Source organism: Pinus tabuliformis, chromosome 7, assembly GCF_031772625.1.
Source record: "Pinus tabuliformis cultivar Carrire ecotype Pingquan chromosome 7, CPIR1, whole genome shotgun sequence".
NCBI lineage: Eukaryota > Viridiplantae > Streptophyta > Pinopsida > Pinales > Pinaceae > Pinus > Pinus tabuliformis.
The window spans coordinates 1,515,293,037-1,515,320,129 of record NC_142293.1 but is presented as its reverse complement, the minus strand read 5'-3'; the positions used below and the strand labels follow the sequence as shown (position 1 = coordinate 1,515,320,129).

General features: G+C 37.3%; 2 protein-coding genes and 2 pseudogenes across 5 annotated transcripts in view; 1 reads left to right on the top strand and 3 right to left on the bottom strand.

The window, feature by feature from the left end:
- LOC149253596 (F-box only protein 6-like) overlaps window positions 1-25,318 on the bottom strand; it is a 60,400-nt gene extending 35,082 nt beyond the window's left edge. For 3 of the 4 annotated variants that reach the window (XM_089459986.1, XM_089459987.1, XM_089459985.1), the window contains exon 1: window positions 24,929-25,318. Coding sequence is in view for 1 of the 4 variants with exons in the window: in XM_089459984.1 (XP_089316110.1) it covers window positions 18,331-18,339 (9 nt within the window). In the remaining 3 variants the exon portion in view is untranslated. Of the gene's footprint in view, window positions 1-18,330; window positions 18,462-24,928 lie in introns of all 4 variants that reach the window. The other variant, XM_089459984.1, reaches the window with a different exon arrangement.
- LOC149253599 (uncharacterized) lies at window positions 563-14,878 on the top strand. The gene is made up of 3 exons (XM_089460910.1): window positions 563-2,183; window positions 2,344-2,641; window positions 14,794-14,878. Exons 1-3 carry the CDS (start codon window positions 659-661, stop codon window positions 14,876-14,878), a joined length of 1,908 nt encoding a protein of 635 aa, XP_089317036.1. The 5' UTR covers window positions 563-658.
- On the bottom strand, window positions 14,982-15,899 carry LOC149253598 (coatomer subunit alpha-3 pseudogene; annotated as a pseudogene).
- LOC149253597 (coatomer subunit alpha-2 pseudogene) lies at window positions 15,304-18,154 on the bottom strand (annotated as a pseudogene).
- Window positions 25,319-27,093: the final 1,775 nt, after the last annotated feature.

The following is a 27,093-nucleotide window of genomic DNA, read 5'->3' as shown; positions in this document are numbered from 1 at the left end:
TTTAAGACAGCCAAATGCTCTCATTTCACTCACAGCAGTCTTATGCATTTGAGTGAGAGTCTTCTTTGAGAGTTAGTGAGCAGTTCTTGAGCTTGTTTTGGAGCAGCAGTGAGGAGTCTTGGAGGAGCATTGTAGCTGGAGTGAGGAGCTTCTTGGGCAGCCATTTGGAGCAGCATTGAGGAGCTGATTTTTGGAGCAAGCTTGAGGAGGCAGTTTGTGCCTGGAGGTATTTTTTCCCACCCTTACAAATCTGTTTTTGCTTAATAAATTTTAGTTGCATATCAAGAAAGCTTAGAGAGTGTTTTTTGTCAAATAAATGAACATTGAATCAATTTTATTTTTTTTTTCATTTTCAGATTGTTTTCCTAGTCAAAAAATGGCACCTAGAGCAAAAGATCCTGCTTGGGCATATGTTGAAATGGTTGATAATCATATGTGTTGCAAGTTTTGCCATAGGAAAATTAAGGAAGGTCCTGAGGGGATTAATAGGCTGAAACAACACTTGGCAGGGATTAAAGGCAATATTACTGCATGTAAATCTGATCAAATTGGGGAGATTAGAAAGAATTTGTTGGAAAGCTTTGAAAATTTTAAAGAAGAAAAGACTAGGCAAAAAGAGATACAGGCTGAAATTGGGAGGAAGAGGGAGATACAAAGAATGATGGCTGCCAACCCCCACTATGAGTTTGAGGGTTCTTCCTCTATCCCTCAAACTGATGCATCAAACCCTTTCCGTTATGTTCCTCCCTCTTTTGCTTCTGTTCAAGATAAGGGAAAGGGTAGAATGAAGGGTGATGGGACTATCAAAAGTTTTTTCACTCACTCAGGCTCCTCTCCATCAGATGCACATGGTCCTGAAGTTAGTATTAGTAAAGGTCTTGCTCAGCCCACTTTAGATGACCATTGGAAGAAAGAATTGAGGGAGACTGCTTGTGACTACATAGCTAGATGGTGGTATGATGTTGATATCCCCTTTAATGCTGCTCGTTCACCATATTATGAGCCTATGTTTGAGGCCATACATGCTGCTGGAAAAGGCTTCAAAGGCCCTACTATGCAAGAGCTAAGGGGGTTTCGTTTGCAGAAAGAAATTCAATCAATTAATGAGTATTTGCAAGATTTCAAGGAATCATGGGCAAGAACAGGGTGTACCATCATGTCAGATGGATGGACTGATCAAAGAAACCGTACCATCATAAACTTTCTTGCCTTCTGCCCACAGGGAACCATGTTTTTAAAATCAGTTGATGCATCTGATAAGGTAAAAGATGGCCACTTGTTGTTTCAGCTATTGGATGAGGTTATTGAGGGTGTGGGGGTGGCTAATGTTGTTCAAATCATCACAGACAATGCCTCTAACTATGTTCTTGCTGGTAGACTGTTAGAGGAAAAACACAAGACCATCTTTTGGACCCCATGCGCTGCACATTGCATAGACCTCATGCTTGAGGATATTGGAAAATTAGATTGGGTCAGAAACACTGTAGATAATGCCAAAAGCATAACAAAATTTATCTACAATCATACACTGGTTTTGAGTCTCATGAGGAAACACACTGGAGGCAAGGATATCATTAGGCCTGCCATCACTAGATTTGCTACACATTTTTTGACATTGCAATCTATGCTTTCCCAACATAGAAACTTGCAAAAGATGTTTTCCAGTGATGAATGGAATCAAAGCAGTTGGTCTAACAAACCAGAAGGCAGAGAATTGAAAAGGAAAGTCCATGATGAAACTTTTTGGAGAAAGGCAGCAGAGATTGTGAAGCTTGCTGAGCCACTAGTTAAGGTGTTGCGGTTGGTGGATGGGGAAAGGTTGGCTATGGGCTTCATTTATGAGGCTATGGATCAAGCAAAGGAGCAAATAAAGACAGCATACAAGGATAGAGTGGCAAAGTATGGGCCCATTTGGGCAATCATTGATGAAAGATGGAACAATCAACTCCATCGCCCTATACATGCAGCTGGGTATTTTTTGAACCCACGGTATCATTATAAAGCTAAGGAGTCAGGAGCTTTGAGGGGGGAGGTCAGAGATGGACTGGTTGATTGCATTGAGCGCATGGTCCCATCGGAGTCTGATCAGCTGCTGATACATCAGCAGGTCACATCCTTCAGCAATGCAACAGGTACCTTTGGGAAGAACCTAGCAAAGATTGCAAGAGAAGCAGATGAGCCAGGTAAACAAAAATTTCAATTTTCAATTTCTTAATGGTTTTACTTTTTTTATTAAAGTTTGTTAAATCATTTATAATTTGAAAGTTAGATATAATTTGTAATTTTGTTGAGCTTCAGCCTTCATCTAACTCATAATTCATTACACTCCTATGTTTTTTGCAGCACAATGGTGGGAGGCCTTTGGTGGCCAGTGCCCTGAATTGCAAAGGTTTGCAATTCGTATTTTGAGTCAAACTTGCAGTGCATCTGGGTGTGAGCGCAATTGGTCTGTCTTTGAGAGGATTCACACAAAGAAGAGAAACCGTTTGGAGCAAAAACGGTTGAATGATCTAGTTTTTGTCCAATACAACCTTCGGCTCAGACGGAACCAATTGCTGAACAAAAGACCTGATTCAGATCCCATTGTGTTGGAAGACATTGATCCAACATCAGATTGGGTAGTGGAGAGTCGTCTACCAGAGTTTGATCCTGATAAGGATCTTGATGAAATTGATGTTGGAGATCCACTGCAGCGTGTTCAGTTGAATGCAGATCCCAATCCACCAGCCTCAGTCTCATAGCCAGCTAGTAGGACTCCAGTTGTAGGTGCTTCCTCTGCTCAGCCACGACAGAAGCGCAGCCGCATTTGTACTCTATCTCAGCTTGCATCTGCTGCACAGCCTAGTGGTACTGGCACCACTTCTACAGTTTCAGTTGGAGACAATGATGATGAGGAGGAGCCATGGGGCCCCTTGTCTGACTCTGATGATGATGATCCAGAGATTGGTCGAGATGATCTTGGCTCCTCTGGCAGTAGCGACTAGCCTCCTTGGTTATTTGTATTTTGTTTTGACTCTTGAGTCTTTGATCATGTATGACAGACTACAGTTGACTATGTATTTACTATTGCCATTGGGTACACAGTACCATTTTGATATAATGGATTGGTTCATGAGCCTACTTTGATCATATGTTGTCTTCCATGTATATTATAATGTTGTGTGTTTGGAAACTTGAATGAAAATCTTTAAAATTATGTTTAAAATATTTAAAATTATGTTTTTTTATAAAAAAAATAAATATTTAATGTATTTTTTACAACGACCGAGTCATTGAAATCGAGCCGGCCGAGTCATTACCGAATCCGAGTCCGAGTCCGAGTCGATCCTCAGCCGAGTCCGAGTCCGAGTCCGAGTCCGAGTTGTAAAACATTGTTTTGACTAGACCATGGTGACACATTGTATTATCTATGGGCTGAATTCTCCTTTGAACATTCCCTGACACCTTTTTTAGACTATTCAGCAAGAAATATGGAACGTTTATCTCATTTTCTTCAAGAAAATTCATTAGCAGTCGAATATGATAGAAAAACATACATCCAAACCTTCCTTCACAGGTAACAAATTTTTGGATTATTAAAAGTAAATTCATCCACTTACTTTTCAATGCCATGCTTTGGATGCCCTTTTTAAAAATGGTGGTGTCCATGCTTGGTTTCTTAAGGAAAACCTTCCATTCTTATCTTTCAATACCTCTATTTTTGAACCATTTTTCTCCAATATGCGACAGTCTAGTAGCTTCAGCTATAAACAACTGTCACTATTAATTTGATGTCTCTTATCTCTATGTCGGGCCCATCAAAATCCCTCGTGAAGGACTTGATCACTTCTTTGTGGAAGCCATCAAATTTCTCTATAAATTCTAGCCATTGTTCCCTCTGCAACAATTCTTTTGTCTGTGGATATCCCTCCAAAAATTTCTTCCCTCTTGGGTATGTTTTGACTATCACTCCCATGGCTAATAAGATGCATTTCAAAAAGATGTTTGACAGGGTAGGACAGCTTGATAGTGTTTTTAGAGAGGAAAGGTTGAGGATGTGACTGATGGAATATTGAGAGCGTAGGTAGTGATAGTATAAGGGAATGTGGCAGAATCTAACTATTAAGGGTATTTATGTTTATGATTTGAGCAATTGGATCAATGGATCGGGATGTGAGTCGGGATGTGAGTCGGGATATGAGTTATGATGATGGGGAGTGAATGGCGGATTATACTAGATTTGACATGATACTATCAACTCTTAGCAATAATGATTTTGATTTTCGATAGTACCGTGTCTATATAATTCATATATGTAATGTTTTGATCCTTATTATTTAATTAAAGAGTTGCATACCTTTGAATTATTTGCTTGCTAACCTTTGGTTTCCCTTTTTATGTTGTCTTCAGGTGCTTTGTAGTGGAGGGAGTCAATCATTCCTTCAATTGTATCATCAGAAGTTTCTGCCAAATTGGCTGGAAAAATTTGTCAGAGCTGTAGAAAATCAACAATTCTGTAGCCATTTTATTTTTAAAAGAAAGGGATGCAACAAAAATGGAATTCTAGAAAAATGGGATACAAAGAAAATTTAAGATGCCAAGAATTCTTGGTTTTCACCTTGAATTTTCTGCATAAACATGCCAACAATCGTTGCTTTTCATGTTTATACATATATATTTTTTATTTTTAGATATTTTATATGAAAAAGAAATTTTTTAATATGGAGAAGAAGAATAATTCTTCTTGACCAACTTCAAATCAGAGTTGTTCTAGAAAATCTTTACAAATTCCTCCTTTGTCATTGTTTTATGATAGATCGTGAGTCGATGTCCATTCACTAAGTGAGGAACTTTTTATTCATCAATAGTCCTAATTCTGACTACTCCATTATCAAAAACGTTTTCAATCTCATAAGGCCCACGCCAGTGAATTTGAAACTTTCCTTGGAAATTTTTGAACTTTGAATAAAAATGTAATGCCCATTCTCTTGGCTGAAATTTTCTTTCTTTGATGATTTTATCATGCCATCTGGATCTCTGTTGCTAGACTAAACTAGTCTTCTAGATATCATCTTTCTTTATTTCATTTGAAGGAACGGGTTTACCCATTCTTTGACAGATATCACATGTCTTAACATATTTCTTGGAATCCTTAAAAACGGAAGGCCAATAATATCCTAAGAGAAGGACTTTATAAGTAGTTCTTTTGTCAAAAAAATGACCTCCACATGGTTCATTGTGTCATGATTTAAGTGTCTCAGGTATTTCATATTCTCTTACACACCTTCGGATGATGAGATCTAGTCATGTCTTGTATAATTATTCATTTATCCATGAATAAGATGCACTTGTTTGGATTATTCTTCTCTTTTCTCTAGGAAACATATAGGAGAGTAACTTCCCTGTAACCAAATAATTATCAATATCTACAAACCAAGGTGGTTTAGTAGATACTGCAAAAAGATACTCATCAAGAAATTTATCTTCTACAGGTGTATCATTGTTATCATTCTGAATTCTAGATAAAAAGTCAGCAATTGTGTTTTTTTTTCCGGGTCGGTCCAGAATGGTGATATTAAATTTTTGTAACATTAATAACCATCTTGTTACTCAACCATTAGTAATAGGCTTTTTCATTAAATATCTAATGGCAGAATGGTCCGTATGAATGTAATTTTCATAGCGAGTGATGTAATGTCTGAATTTATTAATGGCATGAATAACAGCTAAAAACTCATTTTTAACATAAGTAGTGAGATCCTTTTGTCCTAACACAACTTCTAGAGCTATGCCTGAAGCATCGGTTGATATATGAAAAGGAAATTTCCAATTAGGTTCTTTTAAGATAGGTGCTTCAAAGATCTTCTTTTTCAAAGTTTCAAAGGCGTTTTGAAAATCAAAGTTCTAACTAAATTCACAGTCTTTGGTAAGTAATCTGAAGAGTGGAGATGCAATTTTTGTGAAGTTTTCTATGAATATTCTATAATATCGAGTAAAACCAAGAAAACTCTTAGCATCTCATTGACAACTTGGAACTAATAATTTGGAAATAATTTCTACCTTAGATGATTCTACCTTAATTCCATTTCTTGAAATATGGTTACCTAAAACAATTCTTTCATTAAACATCATAAAACATTTTTCATGACTTAATGAAATATTTGCTTCTTTTCATCTTATGAGAAAATTTTTCTAAATTTTCAAGTGCTTCTTCAAAATAATTTCCATAAACTGTGAAATCATCCATATACACTTCCACAAAATCATGAATAAGATCAGAGAAAATTCCTAGTACTGCTCTTTGGAATGTTGTTGGGGCATTGTATAATCCAAAAGGATGTACTTGGTAAGCATATGCCCCCCATGGACAGGTGAATGTGGTTTTGTCTTGATCTTCAGGTGCTACCTGAATTTGATTATACCTACTAAAACCATCCAAGAATGAGAAATATTTTTTTCCAGCTAATGTCTCTAAAACTTGATCTATTTCCATTTTTTTTAGGAATGATTACTATGGGTGAAACCAATTGACTGTCTCATATTGGATAAATGAAATTTACATTTAACAGTTTCTACAATTCCTATTTAACAATTTCCTTTAAGTTTGAATTTATTCTTCTTTATGGTTGTCAAACTAATCTAGCATTTTCTTCGATATGAATATGATGCATGCAAGTTTTAGGATTAATTCCCTTCATATCAGTGTATTCCTACCAATTTCTTTTTCTATAATTCCTCTAGGTTTTCACTGATATTCAAAATTTTCCCTAGAATTTCTATTGAAGAGTTTCCAAAATTTTCCATAGAATGTAAAGACATTTTTCTAGATGATAGATATTCAATATTACATTGTTGTTGAAAATCCTGACTATTGTCACAATATGAAGAGGGTTCATTTTTTTTTATTGAATTTAAAGTTTTATCCTCTTCATTTATTTGTGCAATAGTGAAAATTAGTTGTATATCATTATCATCATCTATCCATTCTTCATTTTCTACTTCTATCATTGTTTTTGCAGATGGGTACAATGTAAATTTCTTTGTCAAGATTCCATTTGAGATAAACATGTCTCCTAATCTACAAATGATAAAAGCATTTGTTGTAGCTAACCATGGCCTTCCTAGAATTAATGGATTTCCTCCTAAATTATTCTTGGGTGTTAAAATCATGAAATCAACAGGATATTCCCAAGAATCTAAGGATACATATATATGCTCTAACACACCATCAAGTTTAATTACAAACCTATCTGCTAATTGTAACAATGTTGGTGTGTACTGAAAATTAGGTAGTTTCAATTTATCCATAGTTTGTTTGATCATTATGTTTATGGTTTCTCCTAGATCAATAATGTGTTTGGTATTTCAGTTCCATTGATGTGTGTTTTCACAATGGGGCTTCCTAGATCTAAATAGTTTTGAATTGTTTTCTTCCCCATCATGATATCTGCAATTGTCTTGACTATTTGAATTCTATTTATTTCTTTTCTTTTTCTTCTTGGTCCTTGAGTACTAAATTCCTTAATTTTTTTTGCAAAAAATGGTATTTCTTTTATTGCTTGTAATAAAGGAATTTTTATACAAATGTTTTTCAATTCATCTAACATATCATAATCAGGAAATATGATTTGTTTCTCTACTCCCTTATCGATTTCAACCTTTCAAGAAAAGGTGGTCTTGATACAGATATTTAAGGTTGTTCTATAATAGGAGTATTATTAGAATGTATAGGATTTTTTCTGTTTGAATATTTTCTTTCTGAGGAAGGGAAATCTCTCCTTCAGAGTCATTATTATCTTTTTGGGAATTATTTTATATTTCCTGAATAACAACAGATGGTTTCTTCCTTTCTAATACTCTACCATATCTTAATTGAACATTATTCAGATCTAATGGAGTTATCATATAAGTTTGAGGATTTTGTCCTTCTAAGTTGTAAACAGGTTGTGAAGTTTTATTGTTTGGATTTGGGAGCGGTTGAATGGGTAATTTATTTGTTCTTAGTGGAAATGGCAAAGAAAGTTGTGGATTTGCATTTTGAGCTTGAATTTGAGGTTACTAGTTGGGTTGAGGGAAGTATTATGGTGGAAAATTTGGATAAGGTGGCAGATATTGTTGATATTGAGAATATCTTCCATAAGGTTCTGTCATCCTTGATTCCAAGATTTGGTTGAGCCCACGGTTGCTATGGCATAGGTGGATTCCAATTATTTTGTGAAGATTGTGCAAATTGTTGAGGATTAAAGCCTTGAGTTTGATTTGTTTAGGGATTTTTCCATGGTATTTTGGCAATAAAGTAAAAAGGGTCTACTTGATTTGGTATTCCTTCTTCACTAAACACAACCTTAAGACTTGGTATAGAGGGACATTCTTTTATATCGTGATTTTCCACACATATAACACAGGTTTATATGCTTTTTAAATCTAAAGGACATTCTCTCAAAGCATGTTTATTTCTACACCTAGGGTAAAAGATGGATAATGCAACATTTTCAGCTTTCTGCTTGTTCTATATTTTAAGGGTGTTAATTTTCTCACTGAGACTCCCTAAAATATATGTCTTAAAATTATCAAGAAAACTAACTAATTTTTCCCTACGTACTGTCCCAACTGCAGATTTATTTACTCTTGATAAAAGAAGATCCCTTGGACTTTTCCCTTGTTACAGAGATTTGAACCACATATTTAAGAAATAAGTTCTCACTCTTTGGTTTTGCATCTAGAGGCAATATATTAATTTGTTGATCACAATGTCAATTTTCATCAATGGTTGATCCGCTAAAAGTATCTCCCTATGTGAGGAATTCTAAAATAGGGGCATCATCATCAAAAACTATCTAGTTTGTAATATTGTTTGGTAAAGAAGGTCTGGAAAATTGTTCATTAGAAAACATGTCCATAGAAAAGTTTCCCAATGGTATAAATATAGGAGTTGTGTTTGAAATTAAATTTGCATTTGCATTTTGACTTCAATGTATGAATGTACATGATTAATATTGAATGTTTCAAAATTAGAAATAATAAACGATGCCTCATCTCTATAATTCTTAAGGTGATTAAAATACAATGAATTGAATTTCCTAAATGTTTGATAACTATTTGTAAATCCTTATTAGTTGGAGCTATTTAACATCCAAATCTATCACTTTTTTAAGGCATTGTATCAAAGCCTCATACTTAGTGGCATTATTTGTGCATGGGAAATACAAGCGACAAGACATCAAATATTTGTATCCTTTAAGATCTCTACGAGTGCATCTAGACCTTGCTCATGAACTCAACTTAGAGCCATCAAAAAATAAAAACCATACATTTTAATTTACATCTAAATTTAGTAATTTTAAAAATAACTTTGTACATGTTCTTACATAATTACGCTGATAGACGTTCTCTTTGTTGGCTTGTGGTGGGCAAACATTGTTTACCCCCGGCCAATGGGAAAGCTTAAATTTCGCCCTTCTAACCAATGGAAATTTTCCATTTGTCAAAATTGCTTTCGGCATGTTTTCTACTACCTCTGTGTTTCTACAGCTCTTTATGGCATCCCCCGCCCTGTTTTGAAACCTTCTACTCCTCTCTGGCAAGTTGTACCTATTAATTTTAGGTATGTTCTATGCTGAGAGCAAATTTACTTCAATTTTCCATATTAGCTCAATATCAATTCTAGATTAGCAATCACATTTAGCATGATAATAAAATGCAGATATAACATAAACATAAATCGCAGAAAACAAACCAAGACAAGAGGACACAAGATGTGGCACCATCCAAGGACAAACCCTAATGTGGGGAAACCCTTGACCAATTCTTCTTATGTTCTTCAATAGTTCAGTAGAGATCTTCACTAAGAAGATAACACATGAGGTAGCTGATTTGAACTCAGGTGAAGGCATACTACTTCAATTGATTCTCCAAGGTGATTCCATCACCATGCTGCACCCATCACAGTGTTGCACCCATCATTGTGCTGCACCCATCACTGTGTTGCTCCCATCACTGAGTTGCACCCATCATTGTGTTGCACTTCATTACACTGTGTTGCACTTCATTACACTATGTTGCACTCATCATACTACATACAATGATCATTGCGCTGCACCCATCATGCTGCACTTCATCATCACTATGTTGCACTATGTAGCATTATGTTGCACTATGTTGCACTATGTTGCACCATTCATCATCATTATGCTACACCATTCATCATCATTATGTTGCACCCATCATGTTGCACTTCATCATCACTACGCTGCACCATTCATGTTGCATGATGTTGTACCATTCATGTTGCACTTTCATCAATACTATCATGGAACAGCCTTACCTACTTGCTATGGCTTGCAGTCTAGCAAAGCAGCTAGCTACCAAGTTCTTAAATGGCAGCGATATCCTCACACTTCTAATATAGATACAGTTGCCCCCAACTTACCTATGCCTTAGAACAGTTGTAATTAACATTGTCACTGTTAGGCTTCCTTTGCAACGTTAGTTGTATTTATGACAGCGAATTAAGTCTTCTTCAGGCCTGAGATTAGGGCCTCTTCTAGGCCTCCTTCCTGCAACTTAGGGTAGCGTCTGAGTAGCATATAGAAGGCTAGGTATATGCATCCTCCTTGACTGTGGCCACAATGTTTAGGGCACTCAAGGACAACGTTAGGGTGACTGTGTATTCCCTATAATTAGGTCAGCTTATAGATCTCAATTCAGTGGATAGAGTCTCCATTATGACAGCAAACATTAGGAGTTGTTCAGACATCATATTAAGGCTCTCTTTTACTGCGTTTTGAGGGTCTCTTGTAACAACAAATTGTGACCAGTAGCTAGGGCATTTAGGCTTATCCTTAAGCTGAGTGTAAGCCTCTTTTATGAGGGCTTACACTTCACTGCCCTCCTTGACATCGTTGTGTGTGCAGCTAGGGCTTAGGACTTTAGGGCAGCGTTAAAAGCCTATCTTCATAACTACGTTAGGCCTTCATATCCATGCCAGCATTAGGAGCTAGGGCATCTTCTCTTAGGGCAGCGTATTCTCTTAGGAACTCCTCCTTCCACTAAAACCCAAACAAGTAGGGAGGAAGAGATCACAAGAGGTGTGAGTGTGTGTCTCAAATGACTTGCAAACCTCTTCTATTTATAGTAAAACGTTGAAGATAGATGGGGTAATTTGGTTGTTCGTCGACCTTGACAAATTGTCACATAACACAATTAAATTCTTATCTCCATGAATACATGTCGGAATCGGATGATTTTTAGATCAATCCTACACCTCTCGACGAGAGTAATCTAGGAAAAATATAAGCTGCCATGAATAAGTAGACCCACATGTAGTTTGGCCCTAGTTGCCAATTTTAACAGTACCCTTCTACTTCCCGTTGGTCAGTCTATCACCGTCTGCCATACCATACCTTCGGCATTGAATTATTGCACTGGGCATAGGGTATTAGTTGCAGGTACCACAGAAAACAACGGAAAACGGATTGTAACCTAACTCTTATCCAAAGGATTCAATATCAGGGTTGGTGTCTGCAATGTGGACAGTGCCAAGAACAAGGTGCTGCTTAAATGAGTGAAGTAATGGGCAATGTTGAAGCTGCCATCTATGCAACGAGGTTACACTCTTTTTTGGATTTTCTAGCTCCTTTTTTATGCATGCCAGAGTTTACAGCTCTATCATGTTTGCAGCTTTTACCTAACAAAGCGTGGATGTGTAAGAATTGTAAAACATTGAAAGACCTAAGTTCCTCTTCTCCCCATTGATTACCTCTGTCTTCACTATTCCAGAGCTCTGACGCAGGCGCCACGCATAAGGTTAAGATTTTTTTCATCATAAGCCTTAGATTCCCAATTTCCCATTACTCTTTTTGAGAATTGCGATTGATAGGTTTAGCAGTCTCAGTTTTTGGGCATCTGGGTACTCAACAAACTATTGATTTACTGTGTGAAAAGGAAGTGGGTCTAATCAAGCACGTCTTCTGCAAGATATAATTTGGGAGGGTTTTCATCGGATTTGGGCACCTGCGGTTGTTTGGCATGCCGGGGAAAATTGCCCTATTCTTTTCCTTAAGGGCCCAAATACCTCTTTTGTGATACATTTTTTATTGTTTGGCAAGCTGGGAAAAACTGCCCCCGTTATTTTCCTTGAGGGCCCAAATAACCCTTTTGTGATACATTTTCGATCTGGAAAAGCGACCTACTCCCCTTATCAGTATCAGTTCTTTGTTTCTTGAAACCCTCTGCTTCCCATGGTAATCTCTCCTTCTGCTGCTGCAGCAATCTCTTCCTCTAATATCAGCTACAGAAGACGACTTACTATGAAATGCTATAATTTTACTACTAGTGTTCGGGATTTAAAAAAGGTTTGGTGCACCTAGTTTGGTAATAAAAACATGTGTAGAAAGTAGTGCTTTTTCTTTATGCGCCAAGTTTGGTCCCTTGGATCCTAATATAAACATGCAATGAGTTTCAAATGACCTTGCCTCCAAAGAAAAAGGAAGACCAAAGAGTCCTATATGTTGAAGCCCTAAAGGCCTTATAATTTGTTCCTGAGATGAAGCAGTGTTTGGCTGCGAGGTTTAGTTTGAGATTAGGAATGAGGCCACATGGTGTAAGTTTCCTAGGCAGCGTGAATATAATATACCCCACTACTAAATTTTCAGCATATAGACAGGTAAATATACAAATAATGCAAATCTAAATTGTGTCATAGCTTTCCTTCCTGCTGTGAGTCAATTGCATTAAAAGATGCCTTGGTTTCAGCAAATAAATGACACCTTTTCAAGTGCATGTAGCACAAACAGCTGGCTATAGAATTTCCAAGCCTTTCTAGTGTAAAAGTGATGTTATGTTCTGAACTTAGGATACCCATGTAAACAAAGATAGAAACCCAAATCTAAAGCCCTATGGCCAACATACAAGTATAGAAATGAATACTGTTATGTAGATGCAAACCAATTCTTTTAAGCATTTTGTAAAATAGTTTTCATTCAAACACATAACAACTTCAGAGTTATAAATTTTGAGTCATAATTAAGAGAGGATTGTTATTTCCAGGCAGAAAAATTCACAAATGTTTACTTTGCATCTATAGTCATCATCAAAAGAATAAACCAACTTTGTTGTGCATGTACAAAAAAATTCATTCAGAAAATTCATAGAAATTTAAGTCTCTTGTCCAGCCAATTAGGGCCAGTCTGTACTGGTTAGGTACCAGTCTAGTTAGCAGGCTGGTTCAATACCATGCCCAGTCCAACGGGGCGATTTGACCAGTTCTGATTCTAACAGGACCTACATATGAAAAAGCATTCAAACAATTGCATTGATTTCTGGTGTTGAATAATAAGACCCTAGTGCCTGTTTCTACTCAGACAAACCACTAGAACACTTGCATGATAAAGATAGGATAAACACCCAGGGGGTTCTATCAAAAATTCTCGAGACCTAAAGCTAAATTACTGGCACTTTTCATCGTCTGAGACTGAGAAAGGGAAGCAAAAACACAGACTGAAATTTCAAATTGTAAACAATGAAAAAACATGGAAAGTTTTACTTCTACTATCACTTCAGTGATCAATAAACAACCTCCTCCAGTCTCTTAAGAAGACCCTCAAGTCTGTCCAAGACTTGTTAGTGATTGTCCTGCCATATCTCTCAACGTGGCTCTCAAAGGTAGAGAGTGCAATATTGATATGGAAATATGCATGGGTAATGAAATTTCTTGAAATAAAGATGCACATTTAGCACCCAGAAACATCGGAACCCACAATGGAAAGCTCAGATATAGGGCAGATATTTCCTTGTATGACTGGAACAAAGCATGCTGTACAATATGGATAGGACACATCCTTCTGATTGACCATGGTATATAGGTGTAAAAGTTGCTACACCACCAACAAAAGGATTTCTGAAGTCAAAATCATAATTCAATTTTTTGGCATCCTACAGTTGCCTTTTGCATGCCTGCAGAACTTGTTGTACCTTTGTTGAATGATTGCAGGGGTTCACTTTCCAATATACATCAAGCAAAGTTAGCTGTTGTACTAAAGCTCCATCCCTTATAACAAACACCCATGGTATTCAGCAAAGCCAACCTCAAATGGAATTTTTGAAGGTTGCTATGACTAAAATAAACTGCAAGCTCTTTCTGTCGAACAGTATCATCCTTAACTTCCTTTCTCTTGAACTGCATCTAAAGACTCAGAACACAACCGCAAGCTCACATATAGCACATAGATTTCCCTTTATGATTGGAATAAAGTGTGGTGTACAATGTGGACAGGACACATACTTCTGACCACGGAATAGAGGTGTAAAAGTTGCTCCAAAAAAAACAAAAGGATTTCTAAAGTCATAATTCAGTGTTTTTAACATCCTGCAATTACCTCCCACATGCCTGCAGAACTTGCTGGGCCTTTGTTGCATGGTTTGCAGCGAGCTCATTTGCCAGCAGTTATCAAGCCAAGTTAGTGGCCCTGTAGAGTTCTGTGCATGGGGGGCGACAGCATGAACTTGCTACAGCAAGGCGGCTGAGGACTAAAGGAGTAGGCCAAGGCTTTGAAGTCTGCTACAGGAGGACTGAGGAAGCAGACCATGGCCTACAGGATGTAACTGAAGAACTGAAAGATGGGTAGATTGCTGATTGAGTGTACAGAGGGCATGCCAGGAGGGCTGCCAAGTCACTAGGAGCAGTCCAAAGTGTCCAAAGAGTTGGTTGTTGGAGCTGCTAAAGGAACAGCAGCTATTGCATGTTGGGACTTCAGTTTATAGTTTATACAGAGCTAACAGCTGTAAGTATTGACTCGTATTTGGCATTTTGTGCAGGGATTGTAAAGGGCCATTATCCCTAGTGAATAGAAAAGAAATTATCACTGGTGTTTTATTTCCAACTGGAATGATGATATGGTGAAGACCTTGTTGTTGTAGCTAAATGTACTGAAAAACCAAGCTTTTATGTTTTGGAAAACTTGAATTTCCCTAGCAAACACCTATGGTGTTTAGCAAAGCCAACCTCAAATGGACTTTTTGAATGTTACAATGAGTAGAATAGGCTGCAAGATCTTGTTGTTCGACAGTATGATCCTTAACTTCCTCTTGACCCCCATTTGAAGACCCAGAACACATTCTTTAGCAATTCCAATCAATTTCTTCACCTTCTCAACTCCTAAAAGAAATCTACATCAATAACTGGAATTGCGTGCAAGATTGTAAGAAATAACCTTAATGCTTCACTAAACTTCCCATCTGCTGTGGCTTTGTAAGCTAACTTCCCATCTGTTGTGGCTTTGTAAGCTAGTCTAAGTTTCTCATCTAATAGAAAAAGCTTAAATTCCAAAGCTCATGGACCTCTAACATTTGAGCTAGCAATCTCACTCTAGCCTCCCTCTATTGCTAAGAAGACCACAGTGCAGAAACAAATGTAGGGAGGTATGTATGGCTGCCCATGTAAAGATCCAAAAACAAAGGTTTTAACTTTTAATGGAGTGAAATTCTTAATACCAAGTTGTTGACTTGAGAGCTGCATCGCCATATTAATGTTACTAGCAGCTGCATCCTCACCTGCAAGAAAAGATTTTCTGTATCCATATTTGAATTACTGGCATACGTGGTGATGACTAATGACATTATGAGTTGTACCTGCAACATTTGCAGCTTAGACATCTGTAGGGAGGTTCAAAGCTTCTACATCCCATCCTACCTCATCGTCATTGTCTCCTCTCACTTCTCTATCATCGACCACTACAACCTCGCCATTTTTTTTTCAACTCCAAAAGTGTCAAGGTCTTAACCCCTGTTGGCTGCAGCTCCTTCATTCTCTTCTTCATGGACTGCACCCCCTGCATTATCCAACCCACCAGAAGTGTCAAGGTCTTAACCCCTATTGGCTGCAGCTCCTTCATCCTCTTCTTCATGGACTGCAACCCCTGCATTACGCAACCCACCCTCAAAAAGGTCTTTGGTAACCCTCAATAACAGCCATTCACGATTGTGACAAATTGATGGAGGCACAATAAGTGATGATTTCTTTCCAGATGGCAGAGTGGGCAGATTGCCACCTAACAATTAAGTACAAGCATATCAGCAATCTCTGTAAGCCCATGAACTGTTGCACTCACATATGGGCATTGTGAAACTGACCCATAACATCAATTTATATTTATGTAATCCACAACATCTTCAAAAACTTATCAACATTGTCCATGACAAGATACAAAATGAAAGCCTTTCAAAATTCTTTAATATTTGGTAAGCATATTCAACAATGGCAGCATTTCCTTACCAAAGGGCCTCAGTTCCCAGTGTATACCAGGGACCTTAACATCTCTCTATTTTGCAGAAGCAACATCAATTTGAATAGTTTCACCCTACACTGCTAAGTTAGATCATGCCTTCTCATCTTTGAAAAAGTGAAGTGCCGCCTCTGGGAAGCCCTTCAGATGCAGCTAAGCAATCACTGCCTATCCACAAATCAGTTCCTAATCATGCTCATAACATTGTCATACTTCCTTTTTATCAGTGCCAGCTTGAATATATACTCATGCATCAATCTGTATGACACAGTTATTTCCAACTCATTCATGCGACTGACAGAATTCTCAGACACCTTCATTATACATACTTGAACATCAAGTGTTCCAATAAGGCCACCGTTTCTGTTTGGAAGACAACAAAGCACAATTGTCACCCCGAGCACCACTCAAGTTTTAACACAAATAATCTTATGCAGAGAACAATGTACAAGCTCCTTGCTTCCAATGATGATTGCATGCTTGCTCAGCAAGGCTACATTTTCCATGTCATCTGACTAAATGTATTTAACAAATGGAATATGGAGGTCCCCAGGTACAATCCTCTGTTGCAAACCAAAGTTGCTGTCTTTTCTTCCTGCATATGGTCACTCTTCTGTCCCAACACTATCTTCTGGCCCAAGAAGAAGGTTTTATGTTCCTGCACAGAAAATTGTATCCACAGTTACTGGACAACTAGACTTCTTGATCACCTTATTTCTGCGATTTTTATCACTTGGTTATGACTCATGTCAGTGACTACCGATTGATTGCAAGCAAAAAAGACAGCAGGTCCTCCAAGTCGCTGTCTTTTCTTCTTGCATTGCGTCACTTCTCCCAAGTCCCAACACTATCCTCTGGCCCAGGAATAAGTTCATATCACCCACCATCAACATCCAAACGTATTAGGACAACATTCTCCATGGGGCTAAACAACAATGATCATCATCCTTGATCCAATTCATGGATCCAGCCCTTCTTATCTGTATAAGTTGAGAGTATTTTTGAGTTGCAAATTGATGAGCAAACAAAAAAATGTTCATTGTTGCAGTATAGGGTGCCCTCATAAACAACAAAAGCAGATCTTTCTCTTTCTAACTTGAAAACAATCATCCCACGGTCATGCCCAGCAGCAAGAAGATTCACATCAAGATGTGCTACAAGGATCCAGAAGCAATCATGGTCTCTACGAAATGTTTGGACACCTCTACAATACTTGGATACATCTCAAACTCAGATACTTTTATCTTCTAAATGTTAACAAAAATGTCGTGGCGTGGATGGAACATCACATGAGACATATAGTTCACATGCCCTCTTAAAAGTTAAAATATCCAACTTCCCAAGCTTGGTACCTGAGAATAAAAAACATACTAACTTTTCACAAGTGAATTATCTACAAATTTTTCACGTGCCCTCCTAAAGTATTCAACTTCCCAGGCCTTGATCTCTGAGAACAAAACTAACTTTTCACAAATGAATTATCTACAAACTTTTCACATGCCCTCTTAAATTATCCAGATTGCCAGGCCTTGGTATTCGAGAACAAAACAAACTAACTTTTCACAAATGAATTACATGCAAACTGAGATGCTACTCAAGAAAGCGGAGTAACAGGCAAACAGAAAAGAAACAAAAGATATATTAAACCAATAAATAAAAAAAAAAAGAAGAAGAAAGAAAAAAAAAAAAAAGTTAATACATCTCTAATGAAATAGATATAGCTTCACCAAGCAATTGAATCTGCATGCCATTCAATCTGCTTGGTGACCATCTGCTCCTGACACAATCAATGGCAAGCTGGGATGAAAAGCAGCAGCCCAGTTCACTCCACGGTCATGACATTCCAAAACATATTTGACAATAGCATCACCCTTTCCAAAAATATCTGTGTTCATTTGTGTTAACCTTAATATCATTAGCAGACGGTTTTCCTCCTCGGAGCACAAATATCCCATACACAATCAGTCTGATCCAAGGGGCTTCAAATGACCAAATCTTCCTTATGATGAAAAGAAACACACATTACACAAAAAAATGTTGCCAGTAAGGTCAGATACAAGTTCAAGATTACCAGTTCCATATCATTATTGTTTATTCGTCATTGGCACTGACAATCTAAGGATACTCATTGTGGAACTTAACTCTCTGGATATAGGCAGCGCTGCATATTGTAGTTCCATATATTGATCTTAAAGACATTCCCTGTAACATTAACAAGTAAATTGGAGTTATAACAACTTTTCATAATTGTATTTTTGACTGTTATGTCAGATGACTTGCAGTTAATATCATTTACAATCGAAGGCACTACTCTTTAGATGTCATAAATATACACGTACAATGTCTACATAAGAAGCTACATGGCTGGGAAGCTTCGCTAAACCTACCAATTCTAAAATAACTTTGTTCCTAGGATGGGAGAGGGTGGGATTTTTTCTTGCAGCTCTCCTTTGGCTAAGTGGTTGCACTATGAGAGGCATTTCTAAGTCTGCCAAAATCACCAAGGACTTATCATCTGGCCCAATCTCCGCCCATTCAGAAGGTTTTAAACTAGGTATCAGAGTTTGATTACCTTGCGACCTTTTTCCTTGCGTGTAATTTCTCACCCCACCCTCCATCCAGTAGCAAGACTGAGATATTCTCATAGCTCCAAACAAAAATTGACTCTATTCCTAATAGCTCATGAAGAAGAGCTCCAAACAACAATTGACTCACAAACAGGGAAAGATAACATTCTCTTCCCAGCCACCCAAGCTAGACCCAATTGACACCACTACAAAACTTGCCACTAGACATGTGTAATTTCCAGACATTTTACAATACATAGCAAGTAAAGGTAATCTCCTAGTTGATCCATGAAAATTTTTTCAAAATACATGAGGGACTCACACAACGCCAATGTGTTCAAGACCCTCTCCATGTCACCAAGGTGTTAGACACCCACCATTCCAGGATATAAAAATGTATCCATTGAAACACATATCAATTGTCCAATTCATGGAACTACTGAAAAATGAACCTTGGTGATCAGTTTCAAAGCGCTTCTCAATCTCTGAAATACATAAAAAAAGAGGTTCACATGGACCACAAAACATGCAATAAATATCCAAGCCAGTTGGCTTACCTATAGACACAAACACGGCTGAGCCTTGTGAAAATGTACTCCTCTAACCGACCCATCATGCTCATCAAATCTATCAATGTTCCCACCTGATAATGCCATTGTTAGTGTCAGTGTTTGCAGTCTTCCACCAGTGATCAAATATGCTCTTATAAAGTGGTCTTGGGGTGTCGAAATCAAATTTTTGTCATTTCAGTGAGTCTTCAAGTAAAATTTAGTCACTAGGTATTAGGTCTAGGATTGTTTTCACTCCTTCCAAAGTTTTCCAAGTACTGGTCCATGTCATCATTCGGCCAAGTGTGCCATCATTCAAAGAGTTGTCATCATTATTTCAGGTTCTAATGGGTCATTTTACACCTTGTTTGTGCTTCAGTTGTGCTTAAGGCTCATTTCCCTCTTCTAGGGTTTTGAAGGTAATTTTTTTTGGATGGTCAAATCATCAAAAAAACTTGTATCCTGATGTTAATACACCTTCCCCTATCCTTAATATACCTTCTTAAACACTTCCCATCACTTATATCCCTCAAATTCATCATTTTCCCACAAACCCTAGCCTATTGCTACAATTTAACACTTTTCTAGGTTAGACCTGTGTTTTGCCCTGTTAGATCCCTTCCCCTCACTTAATCTTTGAAATTCTACTTTCCCCTGCTTCCTAACATCCCTCCCTACTTCCCAAAATTTTCTCAAGAAATTAGAAGCCCCTCAACCCCTTCATTTCCCTTCATTTCTACAAATGCCCTGTTCCACACATCGGGATAGGTTGTATTCAAATGATGTTTCTGAGCAAGAAAAAATGAATTTGAAAAAAGTGAGAGAGGTTTTCTCCCATAATAGACTCGAGAAAAAAAAACCTCATTCAGTTTTTACACAGGTCTCATGGTTTGGGAGAAATGTCCAAAACATCATTTGCTTCGGGAGAGTTGTTGCATTTCTGGAGTGACTTTGGGAAAATCAAGATTGCTCCTAGCTAGATTGACCAAATGACTTGCTTGATGAGTCAAATAATAATTAGACACAGAGATATTTCCATTGAGCTATCATGAGCTCAATTTGGAGTTGAGGAAGACCTCCAAAAGTTGATTGAAACGGCACTCTGCATTTTGGCAACCTCATTCTGCACATTTTGACCAGTCTTGGGAGATTGGGATTTTGACAGGGCAAATGAGCTCCAAATTGAAAAATTAAAAATTTTCTGGAAAGAAGACTCGACAAGCTTTCCAACGACCTATCCCACGCCCAATTTGGACATCGGGAAGGCACTCAAAAGTTGATTTGAAGTCGGCGTTGCGCGTTTGTCCAAGAGAGGCACTGCGCACTTGACAGGCAGCCCAATTTTTCACTGTTTCTTTGGTTTTTCGCTTTTCACCTATGGGATTTTAATCTTTTCACTAATGTAATGTAAAATCATGATGTAATTAAAGTGTATTTATGTTACCTAGGGTAGATACATTAGATGAAAAGCTTAAATGAGATGAATGAATCAGTTTGCTTCATAGTAGGAATGTTTCAGTTTCAGCATCCTAGTCTTCAGCGGTCTGCTCAACTTTTTGTGCAACTGACTCCTCCTCTCATGGAATTCGACCCCTGAGGCTAGGATTAGTTGTTTGGGGGTCTATATCATGTATTTTCTCAGTCATTGTGTGGGTTGGACTCACTTGGATGCTCAGAGCTTGATTGTACATCATTGTAAGCAGTTTGACAAGGAGATTAATAAGATTTGCAGCTATTTTTATGGGATCCCTGTGGTATGGAGTTTTAGCATAGTTTCTTCTTTTGTAATCATTTGTTTATATGTTTTATGTATGCCATCACTCATTTCATTGCTTCTTATTGAATGTTATCAAGTTTGATGGGTAGAATCCATTGTAACAATGCTCTGCCTTGGGAAATCATTCAATAATTCATGTTTTCTACTGTTTAAGAAGGATCCATGATTGTCACATTCCCTCCTCAGCTCCTCATCAATCTTAAACACCTCACACCATTAAGCCTAAAGTGCTAAAGCCTATGCCTACCTTGCCCCATAGAACACCCTGCATTCTTGACCTAATTTCCCAGACCTAAACTGCCCAGCTCCATTTGATCCAGCAAAACACCAACAAATTCAATCAAAACCTTTCGTGCTACTATACCTAGCCTAAAATCCTTTACCTGATCCAGTCATCTTGACTGAGATCCTTACGGAGAGAGCCCTCTCCCGGCCTAGCAGGGCTAGCTACTAGGCTAAGCTTGGTTTGTGGTTACCCTGGAATTGCCTCCCTTCAGCCTGAGGTCAATCTAGGTGATAACAGCCATAACTGAATAACCCCACTGTGAAGACCGGCCAGGATCCATGGCCTTTTCATATAAAAGCTAAACCCCTTTACCCAGTTACTCTGGCACTCGAATTTGGTTGACATTGCAAATGATGTTCCAAACTATATACCATAAAAGGGGTTGAATCAGCATACAGAACTAGTAAAAACCCTAAACCAAACCCCACATGTAATGGCGTGAACGATCCAAACCATTTGCCCCATATTTATGTGGTATTGTAGTGATGCATTATTATTTCTCCTTTAAGATTCTTATTTACAACAAACGTTTTGAGGCATTCCCCTCCTTTATGGGGAGAAATTGCTTAATGTGAATTTTATAGATGGCCTTGTTCTCACTACAAAGCTCATTCAGTCGTTTAGTGGAGGGAATAACACAATGTCTTGATATCGTCACTACATCAACAGGCATCATGGTTAATCAAGAAAAGATAGAGGCCTTTATTATTTTGGCAGGAATACTTTTTAGATTGGCTTGTCAATTACGGGATTATTTTTTCTTAAGAGAACTTAAGGTTGGGCTCCCTCACTTGCCTTGATATTTCCTCTTCATAGAAACTTGAGGTAAGTGAATTCAAAGAAACTCTTCAAGTTATGATCATTTATGTGTTATTTATGTTGACGATGCATATGCTAGTAATGCAATCAGCGTTGATAAGGGAAATTTTGTAGCTCTCTCAGTAAAGGAAATCATTTCCCTTTTCTAGAGGGAAATCCCTTTACTAGTGAGGGAAGGATATTCCTTTCCTCTAACTCAAGGAATCACCTTGCCAATATAAAATGAAAGTCCTTTTCTTACAAAAGATTAGAGAAGTATAAATCCCAAAAATAATTAAAAAGTAATTTGAAGAACGAACTTGAGAATTGGTTGAAACATGTTCCTGAGAGGAGATCCTAGAAAAAAGCAAAGCATAGTTAATCATTAAAAAAGAATGATTTCTGGAGACAAAAATGATAACTACCAGTACTACAAAAAATACTTTTGGGGGGGCCGTATGCTGCCTCCAAAAGTGGGAATTAGAAGTGGTTTAACATTAGTTGCAGTTTTTTAAACCCTCACTCAACCCCCCCCCCCTCGACAGCCCCTAATGCATCACCTCTAAAAGTCAAGCCTTTTAGGGGCAATTTTTTAAGAGAGATGAATTTCCCCCAAATGTGTCACTTTTCAAAGGGGGTTCCAAACTTGAAAAGTGACTTTTGGGTGCAATTTTTTAGACCCCCCCCCCTTCAAAGCATCACCTCTAAATGTCAAGCCTTTTAGGGAAGGTATTTGAACAGATAGTGTTGATGGGTAACCCAAATGGTTGGTTGAAGCCCCCCTGCCAAGTCTTTGGCCCTCTGTTATGAGGCGTTGGTTCAATTCTCCTTGGCGTCGTCAAGTTCAAGCCCCAAAAGTTGGGTCAATTAGGTGTGAGGGTCCTTCAGGTGGGCTAGCCTAAGGGCGTTGTGGGGACAAACAAAAAGGCCTTTTAAGAGATATGAACCAGCCCCAAAAAGTGACTTTTAGGGGTGATTGCAATATCCCTCAAAAGTCATCTTTCAAGGTTGGTTGTAAATCGCCTCCAAAAATTCACTTTTGGGGGCGATTTGAAACCCCCTTGAAAATTGACCTATGGGGGCAATTTAAAACCCCCCTCGTAGCAACCTACAAGGGTGACTTACAACCCCCCTTGTAGCAACTTATTAGGGTGGTCTAAAACCGCCTTGTAGAAATGTTTGGGGAAGTTGGGAGCCCCCCTCGTACTAACTTTTGGGGGCGTTAAGAGCCCCCGTCGTGGCAACTTGTGGAGGCATTAGAAGCCCCCCTTATAGTAGACTATACATACTTTCAAATTTTTAGATTGTGATAATGTCAAACTGTTATGTTGGACACGAGTGAAGAGGTTCAAAAAGTTGGGTAGTAGTATCCAATTGAGGTTGGCTTACACGTCATTGAAATTCATTACTTAACATTTCCTAATTCTGATTTCCTTTAGTTCCTTGATTATTTTGATTTTGACTTATTTGGGGTATAGTGATGGGATTTTTAACTTTCACATTAACAGTAAACCCTTAAAAATAATCCAAATCCTGTTACAATCCTTCATGCTAGTTTATCATTTGGTTTCTCATTATTTTGTTGCTAAGATGGAACACTTGAAGAACGAAACTAACAATCAATTCCTTGGTGAGAGCACACAATGATCTCTTTGATTTCGGTGGGAACAAGTGTCAAATAATACACAAACTCCTCAACATTTTTGCTATAAGATAAGTGTTGACAAATGAACAGGAATGTTTCAAAATAACTAGCAGCACAGTTAAAACCTCAAATTCGTTTACAACCCTATGGACACAAAATGTTGTTCAGAAATGCATCTAGATAACTAGCAACAGAAGGTAAAACATAATGTATTTTTGATAGCCCTCTCGATAACAAAAAGCTAGAACCTACTATATTTTTGGCAACCCTTCAAAGTTTGGACCATACTGATCCTACCAGCCATTCATATCTTGACAACGCTCTTAAGCCACTTTGGAAATGAAACAGAAGAAACCCCTGCTAAAACTGAAAATACAAACTTAATAAAAAAAATTCGAAAACGCTAGTTATGGTTGTTTTACACTCAAAGGAAATTTTAAGATTATTTCAAATAGTGTCATTTGAATTAGTAAAATGAGATAGGTTTCCTATAAGAAACCATCCATTTTGCATGATGTTATGTAATTTTCGTCTTAATTCCCGTAAATTTTATTATTCTCTTAAAATAGCTCCCAAGGTTCTTTAAGAAAATCATTACCTTTGAAGTCGCTCCCCGAGGTTCTTTAAGAAAATTATTTACCCTTGCAAACCCCCAAGTTCAGAGGCCGGTTGCCAAGTTATTCAATCCAATTAAAGTACCACTACAAAATGGCAGTTAAGCGACCCTATCTACTCAACGTGGAAACTTATTCTTCATCATGGGGTTACAAACAGAACAACATTGTCATTGTCGAAGCTTAAAATAAACCAAAAAACTGCAAACCCTAAATTTATCAAACCCTGATGATTTTAATGAGACCTCCCAAAAAAACACATGGAAAACCACAGTCTATTCCAGAATAGTATTTTTGCTTAAAAAAAAAAGATTGAAGACCCAATATATTGTTTGATGACTAAAATGTATAGCCAGAAATGGCTCACTTCTGACAACTTCATTAAAAATTGGGTATGAAACCTCAAACTAAGAAGAAAACATGAAGATACGAACCTCGCGTCTAGAGAAATATTTTGAACCAGAAGGATAGTGGGCAGAGTGGAGCGCATGTCTCTGAACCTATCTCACTCTCTGTATTGATCGCTCTCCCTGCAATCCTAGTAACGTCTTCTATGAAGAGGGCTTCGGCTCCTCCTGGGGATGTCGCTTCTACTGCGTCTCCAGTTTCCTCCCATTTCGCCTCGAACTGTTTGATACGGAATCAAATGTGAGAGAATCTATGAACAAGTATTTACACAAATAGCTTTTGCTCTGTCCCTTGTTGTGGCTATCAAGCTGATGCGTCAAATGCTTTCCTGCAAGTATTGTGACAGTCCTCGGCTTCGCAAATGGAGAGAGGGCAAAGGAATGTATGTGTGGGGGATAATAATGGCTTATTTCAATTCTTTAGCTTACATTAAATCGATATAAATTAAGATTATACATAAATCATTTATAAATTAGGTAATTATTTATTATTAAATTGTGATTTTATATAAATTATTTATTAATGTTAATTTATAGTGATTTTTAATATATTTTTGTTAAATAGAATTATTTGAATTATTATAGTATGAAGGCTTTTTTTTCTATTATTATATTTTAATTCGCTTTAAACATGTTTAAAATATGCTTTCATCTTCATATGTGGAGGTTATCTACTTGCATATTCAAAGAGTTGTTTTTACCTTTATATGTGGAGGTTATGTATTTGCATATTCAAAAAGTTTTGATGTAGCTTTTGCTTTAAAAAATGACTATTGTGACTCTATGGTGAGAAAGTAATTTATAAATAGAGTTAAGAGTTATTTAGAATAAATAGGAGATTCTTTCTCATCTATGACTAATCTTTGAGAGATTGGGTATACATTCCCTAATTATCACATAAACAAGAGTTTAATCTTGCATTTAGTGTTTTATCTCCATGGAGGTTCGTTAAACAAAGGGAATACCTCCTCCTATATGACGTTGATTATCTCTCCCTCTTAAAGGATCGCTAAACATTAAGAATTGAATCTTCATTACTTTAAAAATGCAGTCTTGTCGAATATACCAAAAACATAGTAGGATTCTTTCATTGTGGACAAACTCAAGTACATGTTAGAGGGAAGTATTCCTCTATGGATGGTTAACAAGTTGATCAATAACTACAATCAAATGCTTCAATCTATATATTTAATGATCTCTAGTCATCATCTAAAAAGTTCAAGAATCAAATAAATTCCAACCTAACTTCTAAGTATATAGTAAGCTTGTACTTTAGAGGTTCTATTATTGTAAAATTTCAATTATGGAAGTTGTGGCAAGGTCTTGGAGGAGGGACTGTCATTTTGGAGCAAAGCTAGCCTCTTTTTAAAGGATAGTTTCTAAAACTGAATCCATCTTCAATGTTTGTCTCTTCAACCCCACTCTAGATTTGAATTTTCAATATCCGCCTACTTATTTGGGATGACACAATCTTTCAAAAGCCAACATAAATATATTGGGGATGTATAACAAGATACAAACCAATCAAGGAAGGTTATACACACATGTGCTAAAATTTGCATTGAAGTTGACTTGAGCAAAGGTATAGCAATGCATATTTAATTAAATATTCATGATTTTACAATAATGATACTTTATGTGTATCTATGTGCAAAGAGAATATACTCGAAAAACACCTTCCCAACAACAAAATGATTATAAGAAAAATTGAAAAATAACAGCTAATTGGTGGTAGGATTGAATGAAGAATCAAAGATCATGAAAGAAGAGGTGTCCAAGTTTAGTCCCAATAAAATATTCTATGACACCCTCCAAGGAGTGCGTTATTAAGAGTGACACAAACATGATCATGGATTACATGCCAAAATCTTATGGGAAAAACAGGAAGCAACATGAATGAGATATTATGGATTTCAAAGAGAGAATTTTATTCAATCCAATAGAAGCAACGCAATTGGTGCTACTTGAGCCTCCCTAAGCTCTAAATAAATTGGTTGAAAGCAAGAAATCTAAAAGAGAAATGAGAACTTCGAGAGAGGGTCTTCCTGACCATATGGATCCCAAACTTTAAAACCCCACAAAGAGAAATTTAAATATCCCTTGACAGTAATGTAACCTGTTACTACTCAAACTAGCGGGGGTCCTAAAAGGGGATCCTTGAAGGGTTACTACTAGCCTAAGGGCAACAATGG